This window comes from Lepisosteus platostomus, chromosome 12, assembly GCF_059453375.1.
Source record: "Lepisosteus platostomus isolate fLepPlt1 chromosome 12, fLepPlt1.hap1, whole genome shotgun sequence".
NCBI lineage: Eukaryota > Metazoa > Chordata > Actinopteri > Semionotiformes > Lepisosteidae > Lepisosteus > Lepisosteus platostomus.
The window spans coordinates 17,229,132-17,246,912 of record NC_142622.1 but is presented as its reverse complement, the minus strand read 5'-3'; the positions used below and the strand labels follow the sequence as shown (position 1 = coordinate 17,246,912).

General features: G+C 40.6%; 2 protein-coding genes across 8 annotated transcripts in view; both read left to right on the top strand.

Moving 5' to 3' along the window:
* Nucleotides 1-6: 6 nt before the first annotated feature.
* Nucleotides 7-2,134, top strand: LOC148651198 (E3 ubiquitin-protein ligase NHLRC1-like). The gene has a single exon (XM_088601203.1). The coding sequence runs from the start codon at nucleotides 77-79 to the stop codon at nucleotides 1,316-1,318; it is 1,242 nt and encodes a 413-aa protein (XP_088457329.1). The 5' UTR covers nucleotides 7-76; the 3' UTR covers nucleotides 1,319-2,134.
* A 1,845-nt stretch (nucleotides 2,135-3,979) lies between these two features.
* Nucleotides 3,980-17,781, top strand: part of kif13a (kinesin family member 13A) — a 104,081-nt gene continuing 90,279 nt past the window's right edge. For 3 of the 7 annotated variants that reach the window (XM_088601201.1, XM_088601200.1, XM_088601199.1), the window contains exons 1-2: nucleotides 3,983-4,356; nucleotides 4,629-4,719. In XM_088601201.1, the coding sequence (XP_088457327.1) occupies nucleotides 4,296-4,356; nucleotides 4,629-4,719 (152 nt within the window). In that variant the 5' untranslated portion in view covers nucleotides 3,983-4,295. Of the gene's footprint in view, nucleotides 4,357-4,628; nucleotides 4,720-17,781 lie in introns of all 7 variants that reach the window. The other 4 variants (XM_088601196.1, XM_088601195.1, XM_088601198.1 and 1 more) reach the window with 2 other exon arrangements.

Sequence of the window (17,781 nt, the reverse complement as noted above, 5' to 3'; positions counted from 1 at the left end):
TGTCTCTTAAGACCTGCCTGACTGAAGGTGAAGCAAATGTTTTTTTTCCTAGCGCTTTCCGAGTCTGTCGTGCTAAATGCAGCCCACAGGCAGCATGACGGAGGCAGAGATCGTGTCCGCAGGAGGAGTTCGCAGCAGCAGGCAAAGCTGCAACACAGTGAGGATCCTGAACGAGATCGAGACCAGCCTACTGGAATGCAAAGTGTGCTTTGAGAGATTCAGCGTGGAGCGGGGCAAGGGCAGGCCCAAGAATCTGCCTTGCGGTCACGTGATGTGCTGGGAATGCCTCAGCTCTCTCGCCCACCCTCGCTTTCAGAGGCTGGAGTGCCCCTTCTGCCGCAGGCTCTGCAGCCCCGCGGAGGCGTCCGACTGTCTCGTGGTGGCCCACCTGACGGAGCTGCTCGGGGGCAGCCGCCCTCCCTGCGCGGGTTACAGCGCGGGCGGGTTTGCGACTGTGGGCCTGAAGCTTCGCGGGGCTTTCGGAGGCTGGGGGCGCTTGGTGAACCCCACGGGAGCTGCCCTTTTCGGCGGGCGGGGAGCGCTGGTAGTCGTGCATGACGGTAGGAAGCGGGTGGGTATCTTCAGCCTCCAGGGAGAGCACCTCCACGGGTTCGGGCGCAAGGGGACGTTGCCCGACGATATCTGCTACCCCCTGGACGTCGCTGTTACGCCCGCAGGCCACATTATTGTGACCGACGCCGGGGATCGCTCTGTCAAAGTGTTCACCTCCGCGGGAAGAAATCTTTTGACCGTCAGAGAGACGTTCAAGTTGCCTTGGGGAACGGATGCCGACGGTTCCAACCGCATCTTTGTCACGGATGCGGACGCTGGGACCCTTTCTCGCCTGGTGGTGGATTTCTGCACAAATCTCGTCACCGGTCACCATGTGGCCTCCTCGAAGCTGTGCTGCCCCAGAGAGATCGCATCCTCCAAGCTCACAGGGTCCGTAGTGGTAGTGGAACATCTAAGAGGTTGGGAACACAGAAGCAGCACAGCCACAAGGCTCAAACTGTTCGATAGCCAGCTCAGACTGCTGTCTCAGATCGACACCTTTGGATTCAGTTTGGTGGCTCCAGTTCAAATGAATGTCTCCGCGGTGGCCTTTGACAGCGAAGACAACGTGATTGCAGCTGATGGCAGCCGGAGAGTGGTGGTGTGCTTGGGGAAGCTCAGGGAATCCCCTTCCTTTATTCCACTCATCAACCAAGGGCTGGGTCGCCCTGTAGGACTGATCTGCACAGCGGGGAACATGCTGGTCGTCTTGGACAGCAGCGAGCAAGCTGTGAAAATTTACAAAGATGGCCGAGACCAGCTGTGAACCACTTCCAAGAAAAATTTAGAGTCATGCAAACTGCAGACTGAGCATATTTAAGTGCTTGGCACTTTGTACTGCTTGTAAAATTTCCTGCTGAAAACTAAGAAAATCGTCACTAATAAAATTTTTCATAGTAAACATTACCGTCATATACAGTAGACAAAAAAGTACTGTAAATACTTGTGAATGGAGCATAAAGCATACATAAATATTTCTAAGCATATGGTCTTTGTATTTATATATAGGGTAAACTGTATTAATATATAATATGTTAATAGTATAAATACATTAATATTGCTTACAATGACATATCAGTAGATAATTTGTTTTATACCACTAAAAATAATTTATAATAATATTGTATAATTAGAAGACTAACGTTGGCTTAACAGTTTAAAAAGACGTTCTAGGTCTGTGCTTCCCTGTACTGGTTTTGGACATATTGCCATTTCTGGTACAGTATGTATTTCAACCCAGCTCTTTCTTAATGAACCTCATTGAAGCTTTAATTGAAGTGTTTTCACAGTTCCAGCTCCTCGATGCAAGATTAGATTGGGGAGCTGTGAAGAAACAGTTGGAGATTAGTTCCACAACGAAGAGTAACAAGAACAAAGGCAACGTTTGGGATTTGGAGCCTCTTCAGGTATGACTGCTTCTCCCTGGAAGCACCCAGAGCTGGGCTAACAATTACCATGTGCCAGATGAGATTGAGGACTCCTCCCTTTTCGGATTCCTGTTTAAATGACCATGTGGAACTTAACTGAAGAGTCTGTACAGCACTGTGCATGCTTATTAAAGGAGTGCTTCAGAAGCATCATACCTACTTGTTTCTGTGCATCAGTCTTAAACAAGGTGAAAACTACAGCTTTTGTAAGATGTCTTTGAAATAATACACACGAATGAAATTATTTCTGGAAATAAGAACTTTTAAATGAGAAACTCGGCTGTACCAGAAACTATATCAAAGAAGGCATTCAAAGTCCAAGATTGTGAAACACTTTTCTGAGTTACACTGACTCCTTCGCTCCATCTATTTATCAGTCCATTAAGAAAAGCTACTATCTGGTTTATTTATTATGAAAAGACCCTTATGGCAAGAGTCTATCCCCAGGAACATTGGATGCATACTGGGAATACAACCTGGACGGGATGCTAGTCCAATGCAGGGCACACACACCACTGAGGACAAGATGAGGACGGCATGTCACATATGAGAAAACCCATACCGCATTGGGGAGACCATACAAACTCCACACAGAAGATGCCCCATTCCAGACTTGAACCCAGTATCCAAGAGCTATGAGGCAGTACTGCAAGGCTGCCAAGCCTTCCTGCCATGCATTGATAGGATATTAAAATATTGGAAGAATGTAATCTTCAGCATATGTTTAGAATGTACGGAGAATGACACTCAAGTGCAAATATGTTTTTTTTTTATTTTCAAGTGTGATTTTTTTACTTTGCAGTTTTATATAATAATAATTAATAATAATAATAGACATGCATTTTACATGTTTCGCCATTGTTACTGCGCTTATTCCGTATTCGGTTGGCATAAGCGAGTGCCTGGCTCTGCAAAACAGTTCTGGTCAGAACTGTGATTTACAATTTGCAGATTATCACATACAGTACACTAATTTGCACATTCCTGGTCAAGAGGCACTTTCTCGGGCCGTAGACAGTACTAACGTACAGCATCATCACTGATGGAATGAGAGCAGAAGGTAAGAACAACGAATGGCAGTATAAATACTCCTCCATTGTCCTAATTGTCTCAAATCCCATGCGATATAAGGCCACATTTAGTAGATATACTGTAGATACAAAGTATTCCGGGACTCGGAACACCCTGGAAAAGCCGGACTAGACACCCGTCCGTCTCACGGAGCGCGCATGTACAAAGGCGGATAATGGAAAAAGTCATATTTACTCGAGCAGTTTATAAATACAAGGCTGCACGAAAACGTACGTGAGAATCTACAGATTTACCATCTGAACCTGTCGGTTTCCACATTGGTATAAATAAACAGTGCGACGAAAGTACTCTTAATTTTTGTATTTTGGAAGTGTGCAAAAAGCCTGTCCTAACACTTTTAAAGTACTGACAGCATATTCGCAATCAATTCCAACAGATCAGCACTGGAGTAACATATCTGAACATCTTCTGCAGTTTTGTATTACTTGCTATTTTACGTCGTTATGCCTGTGAAAACGCAGCGTTATTAAGCGCTACATGTTTGTTACATTATAAAAATAATAACAGTAACCATGTTTATTTAATTTATATTTTTAAATATCATACTCTATTTATTAAATATCCACGTTTATTTATAGAAAGTAATAATACAAAATAACAATACATACCCACAGCTCCGGTCTGAGTTGTCCCATTTTTCTAATCAGGTGCAGCAACAGTGACATTTTGGTCTTGTCTCTAAATTCGCAATGGGATGACGATATACTCGATCGCAACAGTAAGAATGTAAATCCTCACAAAAATGTTCACTATTCACAGCTGACATGACGTTTTTTGCGTCTTGAATAAAGCTAGATAGTAGCGTGTTTCCCCTCACGCATCTTCGTTCGTCTTCGTATGTTTCCGTGATGTCCGAGTGCCTCTCCCGTATTCCGTTCTTCTCCGTGTATTCCCGGTGGCCTTTGCTTCCGAAGTTCAGTTCGTGTGTTCCCAGAATCCGGCTTTTTCGGTCCGCCGGAGTCTCGCCTGGTGGTGCAAACTGCTCTCAGTGGAAGATGGCGGTGGGGATGGAGTCTAGGATGAGAGAGGATCGGTGGTAAATTTAGCTCACTGAAAGTAAAATATGTTTAATTTTCTGTTTCAAGTGGCCTGGAATGGATCTTGGGAATATATTGTTTGCATCTACGCCCGATAACTGACTTGGAACTAAAGCACTTGGGGACTCTGCACACTATCATTTTTCCTAAGTCCAATGTAACAGTCTAGTGGAGGAAAAAAAAGTGGATGAAAATGTCGGATAGTAAGGTAAAAGTTGCTGTAAGAGTCCGGCCAATGAACCGGAGAGGTAAGTGTATTGTACTTCACCATATTCTGTCTTCTGTAACCCATAATTACAACACCCTTTAAAAACTTCTTTAGCTGCAAGATTTGTAACGCAGTGTAGCAGCATCTTCTGTCTCTTCAGCAGTTATGCAGCAAAGGAGTGATGCGATTTATCTGGGAGTTGTTTTAGGGAGAAGTGAAACGGCTAGGCTTCGGGGATGTGTGTTTTGTTACTGTGTGACGGCTTTAAAGCGCTCCCTGCTAACGCACTGTCCCTTTCGACTGTCACCGCAGAAATTGAGCTGAACACGAAATGTGTTGTGGAAATGGAAGACAACCAAACCGTCCTGCACCCACCGCCATCAAACTCGAAAGGGGAGAACAGGTAAAAACTGCTGTGTGATAAAGCATCTACTTTGGTTAGTGTCCCTTGTGCGACTTAACGAACTTTTAGCGGTGAGTCCAGTCTTTGTATGTGCCCGGGCGATGGGGGAAATCAGTGATTTGACATTGATCCTCGCATTTAGTATTATTTAACGGTTACCGTCGATACAACCTGCGATTTGGCTTAGAAACAAAGAGGTGAAAGGCTTCTAGATTTTACTGTTTTGGATTCGTTTTTTTGGGGGGGAGGGCTTTGTATTGAACGAAGAAGGGATTGCAAACTTGGATGTACAACATCTGTGCCCGCTGCTGTAGATCAGCGAGACCTTGACGCACAAGAACTAAATGCCGGATAAGCACGCATGTAGTTCGGTTTTCTCGAGGCTTAGAGTACTTCTATGTTGTGTGGTCATTCCCCCCAAGTTTTAGAAGCGAAAAACAACAACAACAGGTGTGTTAAATAACACTTCACGCGCCTCCTCGAGGCCGTTTTCAATGCTGTGCGACACGGTTCTCCGCAGCGCAGTGCAGAAAATTGACCACCAAGCCCGGGATACAGAGAGTTGCGGAAAGAGCCGCTGGCTCCCATCCAAAATTCCAATGCAACAGGCTGTAAAAATAGATGGGAGAGAGGAAAGGGGAGGCCGCTCGTGTTGTGCACTGTCCCTTCCAGTGATACCTGTTAGAGCCGCCTCCGACAGTTTAACCTGTATCAGCTTCTAAAGTCGCCAAGATTTCGAGTCCTTTGATTGTGTTTTAATTGCGGTTTTTTTTCTTGCGAAAGGGCAACATTGTAAAGATAAAGGTAACCTCAGACAACTTGGGTTATATTTAGAAACCCTACAAAGCGGTAGTTTTCCGCTTGCTTTCACTGGGTTTTTGAGGATGTACATAGGAAGTATATGAGTATATAGGAATGGAATCCTGCATAGTTAGTAATCTTGTTTTTGGGTATGTAGTTGTTTGTATAGTATTTATAGATCGTATATATTGCTTTTGAAAATTTTCTTTTAAAATTAAAATGGGTTCTCTTTTCTGAAAAATGAGCCTACATCTGTTGCGGTTTATAGATCTTGTGGTTAGATTTGACTTTTTTGCCCTCCGGTGAAATTTCACTAATTGTGTTTGGACTCTACTGGAACTTGTTCATTGGAGTGTAGTACTGGTTAGCAAACTCTGAAAGGAGGCTTTCAGTCTGAGCGAAAACAATAGGTGTGTGTCAGATGATTTATGGAGCAGGAAGAGAGCTGTGTATCTTGCTCATAATTGCAGAAATGAAGGCTTTACATTGTATTGGATCAGAACGGATGTGCTAGTTACATACTGCTTAACCAGCAGAAAAACGGGTACATTATTTTGCAAGTTGGAGCATTGAGCTCAAGTCAATTCAGCAGATGTAACACAGGGCAAGTGCAACTTTATGTGTAGGAAGCCATAGTAAAGAAATTGATGTTGATATGCACAGACTTTCAATTGACTATCCTTTTGACAGAAATGACATATAGCAAAGGATCACAATTGATTTCCATAAATATTTGTTGAATACGATCTGTCAATGACAACATCTTGTTGAATTTACAAGGATTTTGTCTTGCCGCTTTCTCTTATACTGAATGTCGGTGTGACCTAAAGTCCAATTATTGTTACATCCATTTATTTCGATTTTTAAGATTTTCTGTTTTGGGGAGATTATTTAATGTACATTAGAATCTACCAGGATGTTCCGACTGCTTAACATTTAGGCCTTTGTGGTTTGTTTTGAATGCCAGATTAGAAAAAAAAAAGCTCTCAGATGTTGGCTAGTGAGTGTTTAGCCGAAAACTTTCAGATAGATTTGGAAAACTCTTTCTAAAAGCCTGGCTGCAGTACATTTGCATCTGAATTTCTATTTACAAAATCCTGATTTGATGTAACCTGGAATCACAAACAAAGACTGACCAGAGAAGATAAACAGCAAGTGAATTTCCATGACCCCCAGGCAGGTGGAGGTTGTGGTTTTGCATAGTCACATTGGAAACCGATATTTCCTTTAACCATTAATGTAGGGAAGGTACATGCTGACTGTGAGACAGTGCTGTGTGAAGATACTCACTTTCAAATAACTGACAACTGTACCATCTTGTAATGTGCAGTCACTGACAGGGAAAATGGAGTGTATCATAGCTTCCATGTTTTTTTCCCAACCTAAACTTGCCCGACAGCACTAGTACTGGCAAACATCCTGTCTTCAAACCATTTCAAGCCAGCGTTACAAGAACTGGGTTCCTTTTAAGTCCGCATGTGGTTTTGAGGCTTCACTGAGTAAGCTGTTGGCTCTTCATGAGCTGGGCTCTTGCAGTGCAAGTGAGAAAAATATCATCAGTCTCGAAATGTTATAAAGCAATTTGCAAGCCATCTCTCCAATAAACCATAATTTTGCTTCTCTCCTTAATTGTGTCGTGCTTGGAATCTGAATCATTTTGGCTGAATCATCACCAATATTTTTAGAACCATATCTCGCAGTGTAACTTAACACAATCCAGTCCCAGGCTCCAGCATTTTTCGTAGACAGTAAAGCCTTTGTGCTTCTGTAATTTAACAAATTTATCATTTCAGAGAAACCAACAGGCAGTGATGAATTTTTAGACCACTTCTACACTCACAAGTCCCAGAGAAAACAGAATGTGGTATGGGGCCATCACTCTTCTGCAGAGACTAAGTGTATGTGGGGTTATTTTTAAAGTGGATGTTGATATCTGCTCTGGGATGTCAAGATACTACTACAGAGCGATCTGCTCCCCTCTCTCCTCCCACACACTCTGTAATGAAACACAGGGGTTATCACAGCTGTACGCTAAAGCCAACTTCAGACACATTAAAGTATAAAGCTTGTGATGGAGGACCAGCATTAAGATTTAATAGAACTGCAAATGGGCCTTGTTAGGGTGTATAATATATGCAGGCATGCTCATCTGTTTGCAGATGTTCTGATAGTAACATATATTAAGTTACTGAGGGATTGTAGAGAACTGCAAAAAAATATATTGTAATGGAGTCTCATATTTAAGTTTTCCTTTGTTTGCTTACTAGAGTGTGTTGTGTGCTTGGACATTGCTACTCTATCCTGTGTCTAAAATCTGGAGAATTGTTTTTTTTCTGCAATTGATATATACTACTATATGCTGTCAACTGTGAAAGTGAACACTCAAGCATTTTGTTTGATAGCAAGATGTCATAAACTTCAGAACTGTTCAGCAAAGTCCTTTCTTTTTAAATTAACTGTTTTGGACTCAATTGAGCACTCACCTCATCTGAGACCAGAATGGAGCAAATAAAATTGAATGGCTGGAAAAGAAAACAAAGTCATTGTATCGCCTATATTCGTGACGCAAGAATAAAATTAACTATCCAGCCCTGGTCACATGTAGTAGTTTCACTGGATATCAGGTAGGGATTACACTGATCACTAACAGTATGTGATACTGATCATACTAAACTGTGAAACCAGATGTTTTTAATTGGCTTTTTCCCAGCTTGTCCATCCTGGATTTGAATTTATCCCAGATATATTTTGTAACTTTTGACCATTCTGTACACCACCGCAGTGCTGTTTCCCCACAGTAACCACAAGTGCAACGTTTTGTTTTGCTGAAGCAACAAGCTATTTGTTATAGACTAATCTTATATAATCTTAACACGCTGAACAAAATTGAAGTAACTAGGTTAATCTGTGGTTGTCCAGTTAGCCTTTCTCATGGTAACACTTGAATGAGGTTAAAGAACGCCGTCATTAGTCTTTTATAAACACTCGACCGCATGATAAAACAACATGCAGATAAACCATACTGCAAAATAAAGTTCCCCTTGAACATACCAGGACCATTGTTACTGGGCTGTGTCTGCAGACAGTCCTTGTCAGCTATCAAGTCCTTCATGTTGTCTTCTTTCTAACACTCCCACCTGACTCCTCTCCACCTACAGGTCTGGCTTTAGCTTTCAGTTGAAACTGTGTCTGATCATGAACCGCTACAGTATATATTACCGTCTGCCTGTGATATCATTTTCTAAGGATGTTGTTGTATTGTGTTGATTACTATGTGTGATAGGTTTATGACCATTTGTAGCCTCGTTCAAGTAACCTTTTCACAGCTTTCATGTAGTCATTTCAGAAGTGCAGGGCACAAAGTTTGTGAAACAGACAACCCAAACAAGCGGCCCTACTTCTACTAAAGTGTAATGAGGAAATTATCATATTTCAAAACTTAATGGGGCGAAAAATGGCTGATGGTCTTGACTTGGGTGCATTTTTCAAATGCAGTGGTAGTCAAAATCAAGCATTTTGTTTAAATAACGTATGCAGAGCTATACTAGTGGACACCAAATAGAAAAGAAATGTAGAGGAGGTTAGAGAAGATTGCTCAGATTGGTAAAACATTTTGTGGGTATAATGTCTTCATTATGGAAATGAAAAAGAGAGTTTTCAAAACATTTATTAGATCTAAGAGTTTCCGTCTCTGTGGTTGTTGTCAGTTTTTTAATTATCAAATGTACGTATTTACCAAAAGTAACACAATTGTATTTGAACGTTTTAATTAACTTATAAAGGCTTGACACCTTTGTAAAGATGGTCTAATTTGATAAACTGTGTCTTGGGAGATCTGGCGTTTGCCACATATCTCTCCTGTTTGAAGAAATCGTTCTGTTCTCATCCTAGGTTTTAAATCTTTACCATCAGCATTCCTCCTACCCTTTCCCCCTTTGCCCATGTCTGTAGTTGCGTCAAGTTACACTGTTGTGTAATAAAGCATATAGTTTGCATGAAAACTCCTTTTTTTCTTTCCCCTTGTTTGTTTATAGGGTTGTGCTCTAAACATGATACTGAACTTGTGGATGTTTTTTTAGGGTTGTTATGTACATAAAAAACATACCAAAGAGATTTTAGGACCAGCACCATCGTGACTCAGCCTGTCTGCAGTCGGAAATCAGTTCCTCCTGCTTCTCGTGTTGCAAATGATGATAAACAGAGCAGCCTCTAGCAGTTTGGCTGTTGTCAAGAGAATTTCAAAAGTTTTTTACAATACTAATAATAGGAAAATACTTAAATGCATAGGTCCCTCTTTTTTCTATTCAAAACCTGTAATTTCAGTCTACGCTAGAATTCACTTTTGTAGAGCACAGATAGATGCCAGTTTCTGTTTCAAAGTCAACACTCTTTGCTAAAGACATTGGGAGCTTCTTTTGTGGAGGGGAATGTTCAGAAAATTAACAGATGACTGACAACAATGTTTTAGAGACCTTTGAAAACATGAGGTTTGCTTAGTGATGCATTCATTCTTGGGTGCGTTTTTTCTAAACTGTCGATGTGCACAAAATACACTTTTTCCTAATTCAACTTTGAATATTAATCACTCTCCAAATGTTTTTAATTATAATTCCTTATAATATATGAAAAGAAGTACAGCGAAAAAAAATGCTGATGAAAGTGCAGACTTTGGGTTCCTTTTCAACCACGTTTATTGAACTCCTGTTTTTGTTTTTTGATGTTTGTGTGAGCTATGAAATTCTCACCCTGTTATGTAATGTTTTGAGTAAACAATGTCGAACGTTTAATCATGGTTTAGAAGGTTTCACAAAGTATTTGGTCATGTTTTAGAAACATGTTTTATGACGTTTAAATTAATAGTGCTGAATGTGCGGGTTATGGCCTCCTTTTAATCCAATAAAAGAAATTGAGTTGTGTAATGCAAAGAAGAGGCTGAGTCTCTTCCTTTTCATATGTTGATTTTCACTCCTGTTTTCCTGCCACAAATATGATTGAGGATATAATATTTTTGATTTTTGATAGCAGTTCAATATGTAAAATGTTTGAGATATTTTATGTTTTGTAAATTTTCCTGTTGAGTGATTTAGTTCAAATGTTCTTTTTCAGTGTTTGAGGAGAAGTGAATATTCTTAATATTAGTGACATTTTCCTTGTTTTTACAGAAACAGTTCTGTAAATGGCAGAATAAGAAGGTTCTTTGTACTTAAACAATAATCTAATTTAAATGCACTTGAGCAAAAACCTGGGCCTGTGAATCACTTGAGCATGAAAAAGGCTTTCTCTTAACAAAGTGTTCATGGGGCTTTCAACATAAAAGGACCTACTTAGACTTCCTTTCTGTGTTAGCCTTGCAGCAAACAAAGTTTTAAAATGGAGTCTTCGAAGGCCAAAATTCAAAACTGAAGGAATAAATGAAGTTTTGTTGCACAAATTTAAGGATGTGTACATTGCTAAGAAAAGCTGGACTATTTGCTTTAGGTAGTCTGTCATTTTAGATACAGGGCATTGATTTTTAATATTTTGTATATCTAACAGAAAGGAATATTTAAACACAACTGACGCACTTGATATACTTAGGTTTAACATAATAATAATAATAATAATTGCTTACACTTATATAGCGCTTTTCTGGACACTCCACTCAAAGCGCTTTACAGGTAATGGGGACTCCCCTCCACCACCACCAATGTGCAGCATCCACCTGGATGATGCGACGGCAGCCATAGTGCGCCAGAACGCTCACCACACATCAGCTATCAGTGGGGAGGAGAGCAGAGTAATGTAGCCAATTTATAGAAGGGGATTATTAGGAGGCCATGATTGGTAAGGGCCAATTGGAAATTTGGCCAGGACACCGGGGTTACACCCCTACTCTTTTCGAGAAGCGCCCTGGGATTTTTAATGACCACAGAGAGTCAGGACCTCGGTTTTACGTCTCATCCGAAGGACGGCGCCTGTTTACAGTATAGTGTCCCCATCACTATACTGGGGCATTAGGACCCACATGGACCACAGGGTGAGCACCCCCTGCTGGCCCCACTAACACCTCTTAACATGTTGTAATCACAAGTCTTTAGTCTCTTAAATTAGACAGATCTGTTAATTGGTTGCACAAAAGACCGGCTCTCAAAACCTTTTGCTTTACAGGCTTAAAAAGAAGATAGGTTGTTCTGTTTTTTTCAGTTCAGCATAATTATTTGATGTAGTTCAGGTGGGTAGCTGCTTCAGCATGCGTAGGCTGCAAAGGAACAAGTAAAAGGTTTATTAAATGCTGAAAAGAGAAGACAGAAAACACAACATTTCAGAACAAGGCTCCACAGCCGAAACGTTGTGTTTTCTTTCTTCTTTCTTCTTTTTTCAGCATGGAATAAACCTATTACTTGTTCCATAATTATTTGATTCCTTCTTAAAGCTGTTAAAGCCACTTGCTGATTATAAGTATTTTAAGCAAAAAATCCACAAGATTTAGGATTATTAACAATGATTTTTGGAGAAGCAGTTGCTTTTTTTATCTCAAGAAAACAAAATATTGTTTTCAACATGTATAAACACAGAATATACATTGTGTTACAGACTTTCATCCACCAGTTCCCATTTGCTTGCTATTTTTTAAATTAGCTAAAAAATTGAATTTCTAATGATTATTTTTATACCACTGATATGGAATTGGCAGTTCTGTGTTTTTCAATTTTCGGCACGCAGTTACAAACCTGTGGCCGCACACAGGGGAGAATGAGGAAGTGTAGACGGACCCCTCTGCCACCTTCAAGCCAATCGCCTGTTGATGCATCACAGAGAGCACCGCCCTGTGCCAAAGGTTCAATACTGATTGGAGGAGAGGTGCGTCACTCACTGACTCCGAGGCTGTCAGGCTTGCTGTGAGGCAGAGAACTGAGAGAAAGCCTTAGTCATTTGTGTCATGCAACAGTTTTTTGCGGACCCCATGCGGACGACACAATCCAAAGTAGTGAGGAAACACTGGGGAAAATGTCATGCAGGAGACGGGAATGGAGACAGCGGGCGTGTCCTTGGTGCGCTGGTATACGGGGAAGGTGTGGCCGAGGCAAAAAATCCAAAGAATAAGTCCATAGGCAAATCCAAAATAGGGGCAAAAGTCCATGGCCAGGAGATCCATCCAAGACCAAAAGATTAAAAACAGGAACCGGGTCGGAACCGGCAAGGGGAACAGAAACGGGCATAGAAACTTAAAAACATAACAGAGCCAGACGCAACCAGGTCCGGGGCTCGCACGATATGGAAACCAATGCAGAGCCTCGAGTGAAGTGAGCGTCTGGCTTTTAAGGGTGAACTGAAACGAGGTAGGAACAAGGAACAGGTGCGGGGAATGAGGCAAACGAGGAAGGGCTGGAGCGCCCTTAAGAGGAGGGGTTTGCGATCGGGACAATTTGTTCCCACTCTACCACTGGCAGGGTGCAGGAAATTGTGCGACACTGTTTAGGAAGGCCAGGTCACAGTCACCTAGTGATATGATACAGACTTGCACCTGTGATCCCAGAGCACAACCCAGAAGGTTTTATAGGGAGTCTTCAGTTCACCAATAGTCGAAGGCTGAATAAAGAGTGAAAATATCTCAACTGTGAATGAAAACCTGAAGAATGTATTCTAGATCTCGGGCGAAGGGGAGGCTGACATTTTGGAGGGAGTCACATCCTGCGACTCTGCTGCATAAGAGAGCTCGGTCATCTTTTCTGTACTGTATGTTCTCCTCTCCCTGGGGACAGAAGACCACTGTTATCTGTGCGTCACCCCAGTGCTATTTTTACTCCTCATTATTGACAGCAGCTAAGAATGCAAAGGCAGCATTGACGGAGGGAGGGCAAATTAGGGAACGATGAAGTGTTCAGTCTTCTAGAAGTGACCCTGCTCTGAGACCTGGAGAAATGGCTCCACTGCTGTTTCTTGGCAGGATGCTATGTAGAGGATCCTGTGGCCAGTACCCTTTCGAATTCGAATTCAACAGAGTTTTAGTTTGCTTACACACTTCCCTGGGGAGGCCTTAGAGTAAAAGGGACTGAAGATATTAGTGCTGTAAGCCTATTGTGTCAGACATAACAGGGTCACACTCCTCCTGTTTTTAAAATTGTTGTCCACTTCGGATGAAGCACTGGAAAACAAATGCCTTTAAAGATTGCCTGGAGCAGAGGCCTGGCTTGGGATCGGCGGTGACTGCAACAGCTGAGCTCAGTACTCGGGAGCCTCTGGGGAAACGTATTGTGCAGGAGGCCTATTGTAATACAAGACGTTACTCCCCCCCCCCGAATGAAAAAACAGGCACTTCTGTTCTAGAGTCTCTTCTCTTCAGAAAATATTTAAAGAATAAACATGTAAGAAAACAATCAATGAGCTACATGTGTATTATTGTGTTGATCCTTTGTGTTTTTGAAGAGCCGGGATTGTTGTTGACTTGTTACCTTTCTTGGATTTCAATTAATATTGTTTAATCCTAAGATTGCACATGTGGAATGTGTTTCAAAACAGTCCCTGTAACATGAGGGTGGTCCTGCTGTTGGCCACTTAAAGTTTAAGGAGATTTTTAACTGTGCTAACTATGCTGTTGTGTTTTTACTCATTTTATGGCTAAAACTTTTACTACTAAATCTTACTCAAGCTACTTCCTTTGTGTCAAAACATAACTGGATGGCATAATATGGTTAAATGTATTTGAGATATCCCTAAATATTTCATGTGGCATGTGTTGAAAGAAAAGATTTGACCATTTAAAATGTAGGCTTACAGTCTGTTAAAAGTTTTTTTTTTTCTTTAACCACTGGGAAGAACTGTTCTGAGTGTAGAAAGTGAGCAAGGCTCTTAAGCGCCACACCCTGATCCTTAAGCAGAAGTTATTATTTAACAGAATAGGAATTGAATGTGTTTAATTTGAAATGACTTCCTGTTGACAATACCGTAAATTTAAAAATGCAAATGTAAAGCGTGTCTCCACTACAAATAATACAAAAATAATAACTTATTCTAAAATGGAACTCAAGTAACCTTTTGTAAAAGATATTCGGTAACTGATTAATCCTCAGAAACATTTGTTGAAATAGTAGTTGCTGATCATAATGTGTGCTTTCATTCATCAATGTATAACAATATAGTCCAATCAAAATTAAAAGTATGCAGCAATAAAAATAAAGATAATATATTATCTTATGCATTTCAGTCATTTCTTTGATTTGATGGTTGGATTTAATAAATCTTAATTGCCTAATGATTTGCATCTTCAAGACCCCTTTCCTCTTCACTTCACAGTTTGAGGATGTCATTAACAGCTGTCATTGATTGAGTTGAGGGCAGGACAGCTGGCACAGTGTGATCTGCAGCTTTCGTGTTGATGAACAGGCCCCAAACAGGTGAATTTAACCTGAATGTTAGAGAAAGTTATATACCATGCATTTCTTATTTAATCTCCCCTTAGTGCTTAACATACAAATATAATTATGATATGTATTGAGGAAAAATCTGACCGGCAAATGCAGATTTACAGGGCAAATAAAAATGCATCAGATTTGGTTGCATTTAAACTGAAATGCACACATGTTTGATGCTATTATCAGTGTAAACAGACGTGTCCATTGTGACCCAGCCTCTGTCTGCCTGTGGTGCAGATGAGATCACATGTTGCACTTAATGTCAGATTCAAAGGCAGCTTTTCACTTAGGCTGTTTTATTTTCATATGCTTTCTCAACCTGTGGTGGGCCATTCGGAATGTTTTCTTTTGTGTTATTTGATCCCATTTCTAAGGCTTTGCACTGTCGCTTTAAAGCAGCTGTCACTGACCCCTGTGACATCACAGTCTTCTGTTTGTCTATGAGATCAGTGAACTCAGTGTGACAGTGAAGAACTGGGGTATTGTCTTACTTTTTCTGTACATATTGTTCTGTATTTGTGATAAATTATAACATGACCTCTCAAAGTGCTGTTTAAACTTGAGAAACCTGGTATTGGGCACCATTTTTCTGCTGACATGACAGCTGTTAAAAGGTGTTTCTATTCAGGGCTAGTAAAACTATACTGTATACTAGTGGAAGATATTTTTGTAAGAGCGCAGTCTTGACAAAAGGTACTGTTGATAGCCTATGCAATAAAGCTTGCCCTTGTCAAAAGGGTTTACAGAAAATAACAAGGAGTAGCCTGATGCCTGCAACAAAATTATACTTCTGTGGAGCAAGGCATTCTTTACTTTTAAATTTGTAATTCTTAATAAATTACCAGTGATTAGGTCAGTCGAATTTTTCTGTCTTAAAAATATCAGTAAATATCATTTGAGCTTAGTTCTGTAAAATACCCATAGATAACACAAGTAAACAGTTACAGTTACTAAAGTCATGCTATTCATGTTGACAGCAAGGATCTCACTCACACATCAAACATGATAATTAATCACTAGCTAATCATGTTATTCAGTAATACAGCAGACTTATTTCTTTGGTTTAGGAAGCTTAGGCTTTTCCACTTTGTTAATACCAATTTTTAAGTGGAGGCCCTGTCCTTCGGGCTGTAGTTTCATCATAGGCCAACGTCTAAAGTTCCCCAGTGCAGCAGTCTGTCTATGATGGGGATTTCCATGTAACCCAGAATATCCCTCCAAGTGTCTGTTGCACTCAGTGATCCCAGGACAGCAGAGTCAGCTGCTTAAAGAATTAGTGCTCTTAATTATACGTTTATTTTAAAATATTTTAATAAATGAGTAGTATTAAAATTAAAGGGCTTTTAATTGCTTCTATTTTTGCCTAGAGGGGTATTGTTTTAAATTCATTGAGGGTGCCATTTTAGCTGTTCTGAACTGTATATCAGTGTGCCTTAGGTCATGCGTACTGTATAGCTGGACTATTTGTTTTAAATGGCTTAAATGCCATTTTTCTTTCGCAGTGCAATCAAGTGTAATATATTTGAGTGTTAAAGATAGATTTGAAGCATAAAGTTAAAGCAGTACATTTAGTTATTACCCAGAAAGTCCTTTCATTTTGTTAAAGCTGTGGAATTCTGATGAGAAATGATTAAGCATCTTCTATGATGCTAAATGGAGAAACAATACTGTACATCCATTTAAACTGGTAGCAGTGTTTTTACAGGTACCTCTTTCTTGATTTGATTGGTAAAGGCCAGGGTGAAATTTTGTCAGGACAATTGTTTTGTTTTTCAAGTTTCTCTTTTTGGAAAAACACTTTGGGATTTTTAATGACCATGGAGAGTCAGGCCCTCAGTTTACGTCTCAACCGAAGGACAGTGACTTTTTTTTGTTACAGTATAGTGTCCCCGTCAATAAACTCGGGCATTAGAACCCACACAGACCTCTGGGTGAGCGCCCCCTACTGGCCTCACTAACACCTCTTTCAGCAGCAACCTTAACTTTCCCAGGAGGTCTCTTGTCCAGGTACTGGCCAGGCACATACCTCCTCAGCTGCAGTGTTTTGCCAGTTGTGAGTTGCAGGGTGATATAGCTGCTGGATATTAAGATGATTGTAGCCATCATTGATCACTCCCATCAAAAATCATCTGTAAAGCTACAGCATGACCATGAGTGGTTTCAAAAGTGCCGCTTGTAGAGGAATGCTGGCTGGTTGAGGGTTTGATAGCACTACAGAGGAAAGGACCCAGATCTGGAAACAAACCACACGAGTTATGTCTTCAATTAGCCTGCACATAAAATGTTTCTGGAATAAATTTGAAGCAGCTTCATTCAAGCTCCTTTTGTTAGGAAGGTGGCTGACAGTCTAGATAGCTGAAATTATATGGCAGTTACCTTTATCTAACAGCACACCTCTGTGTGTGAGCTCTCCTGTGAGGAGAAATACAATGTGTGGTGGTACACTAGCAGATTGTAGACCCCTTACTTGTTTGAGTAGGGTTTGTTGTGCAGTTTGTTTCAGCCTGTTTAACGCTGAAAGGAATGAGGGAGTGCATCTTTAAGAAGGATTAAGGATTATTTTAGTGGCCATTCAGGCTGTACTGATTGTTTAACTTAGATACAATGGAGTTGGAAATTACATGTCCCCTATGAACTTAAAATGTTTATACACAAAACTTGAGCACTACCTAAGAAAATGCTCAGCAAAAGCATTGTTGTAGTCAGTGGAACTAATGGCGTAATCTTGTACACTATTTACATACTTATATTTAATATTGGAAAATACGTTTAAGATTAAAGTTTAATTCTTCGTCTGTTTTACAATTAAAGTCTTTTAGTTTAACTTTTAATTGAGGAAAATGGGCAATTTCTGGTGATGATTAATTAA

Coding starts and splice junctions, on each gene's coding strand:
- LOC148651198 (XM_088601203.1), top strand. CDS start 77: ATGCAGCCCACAGGCAGCATGACGGAGGCAGAGATCGTGTCCGCAGGA.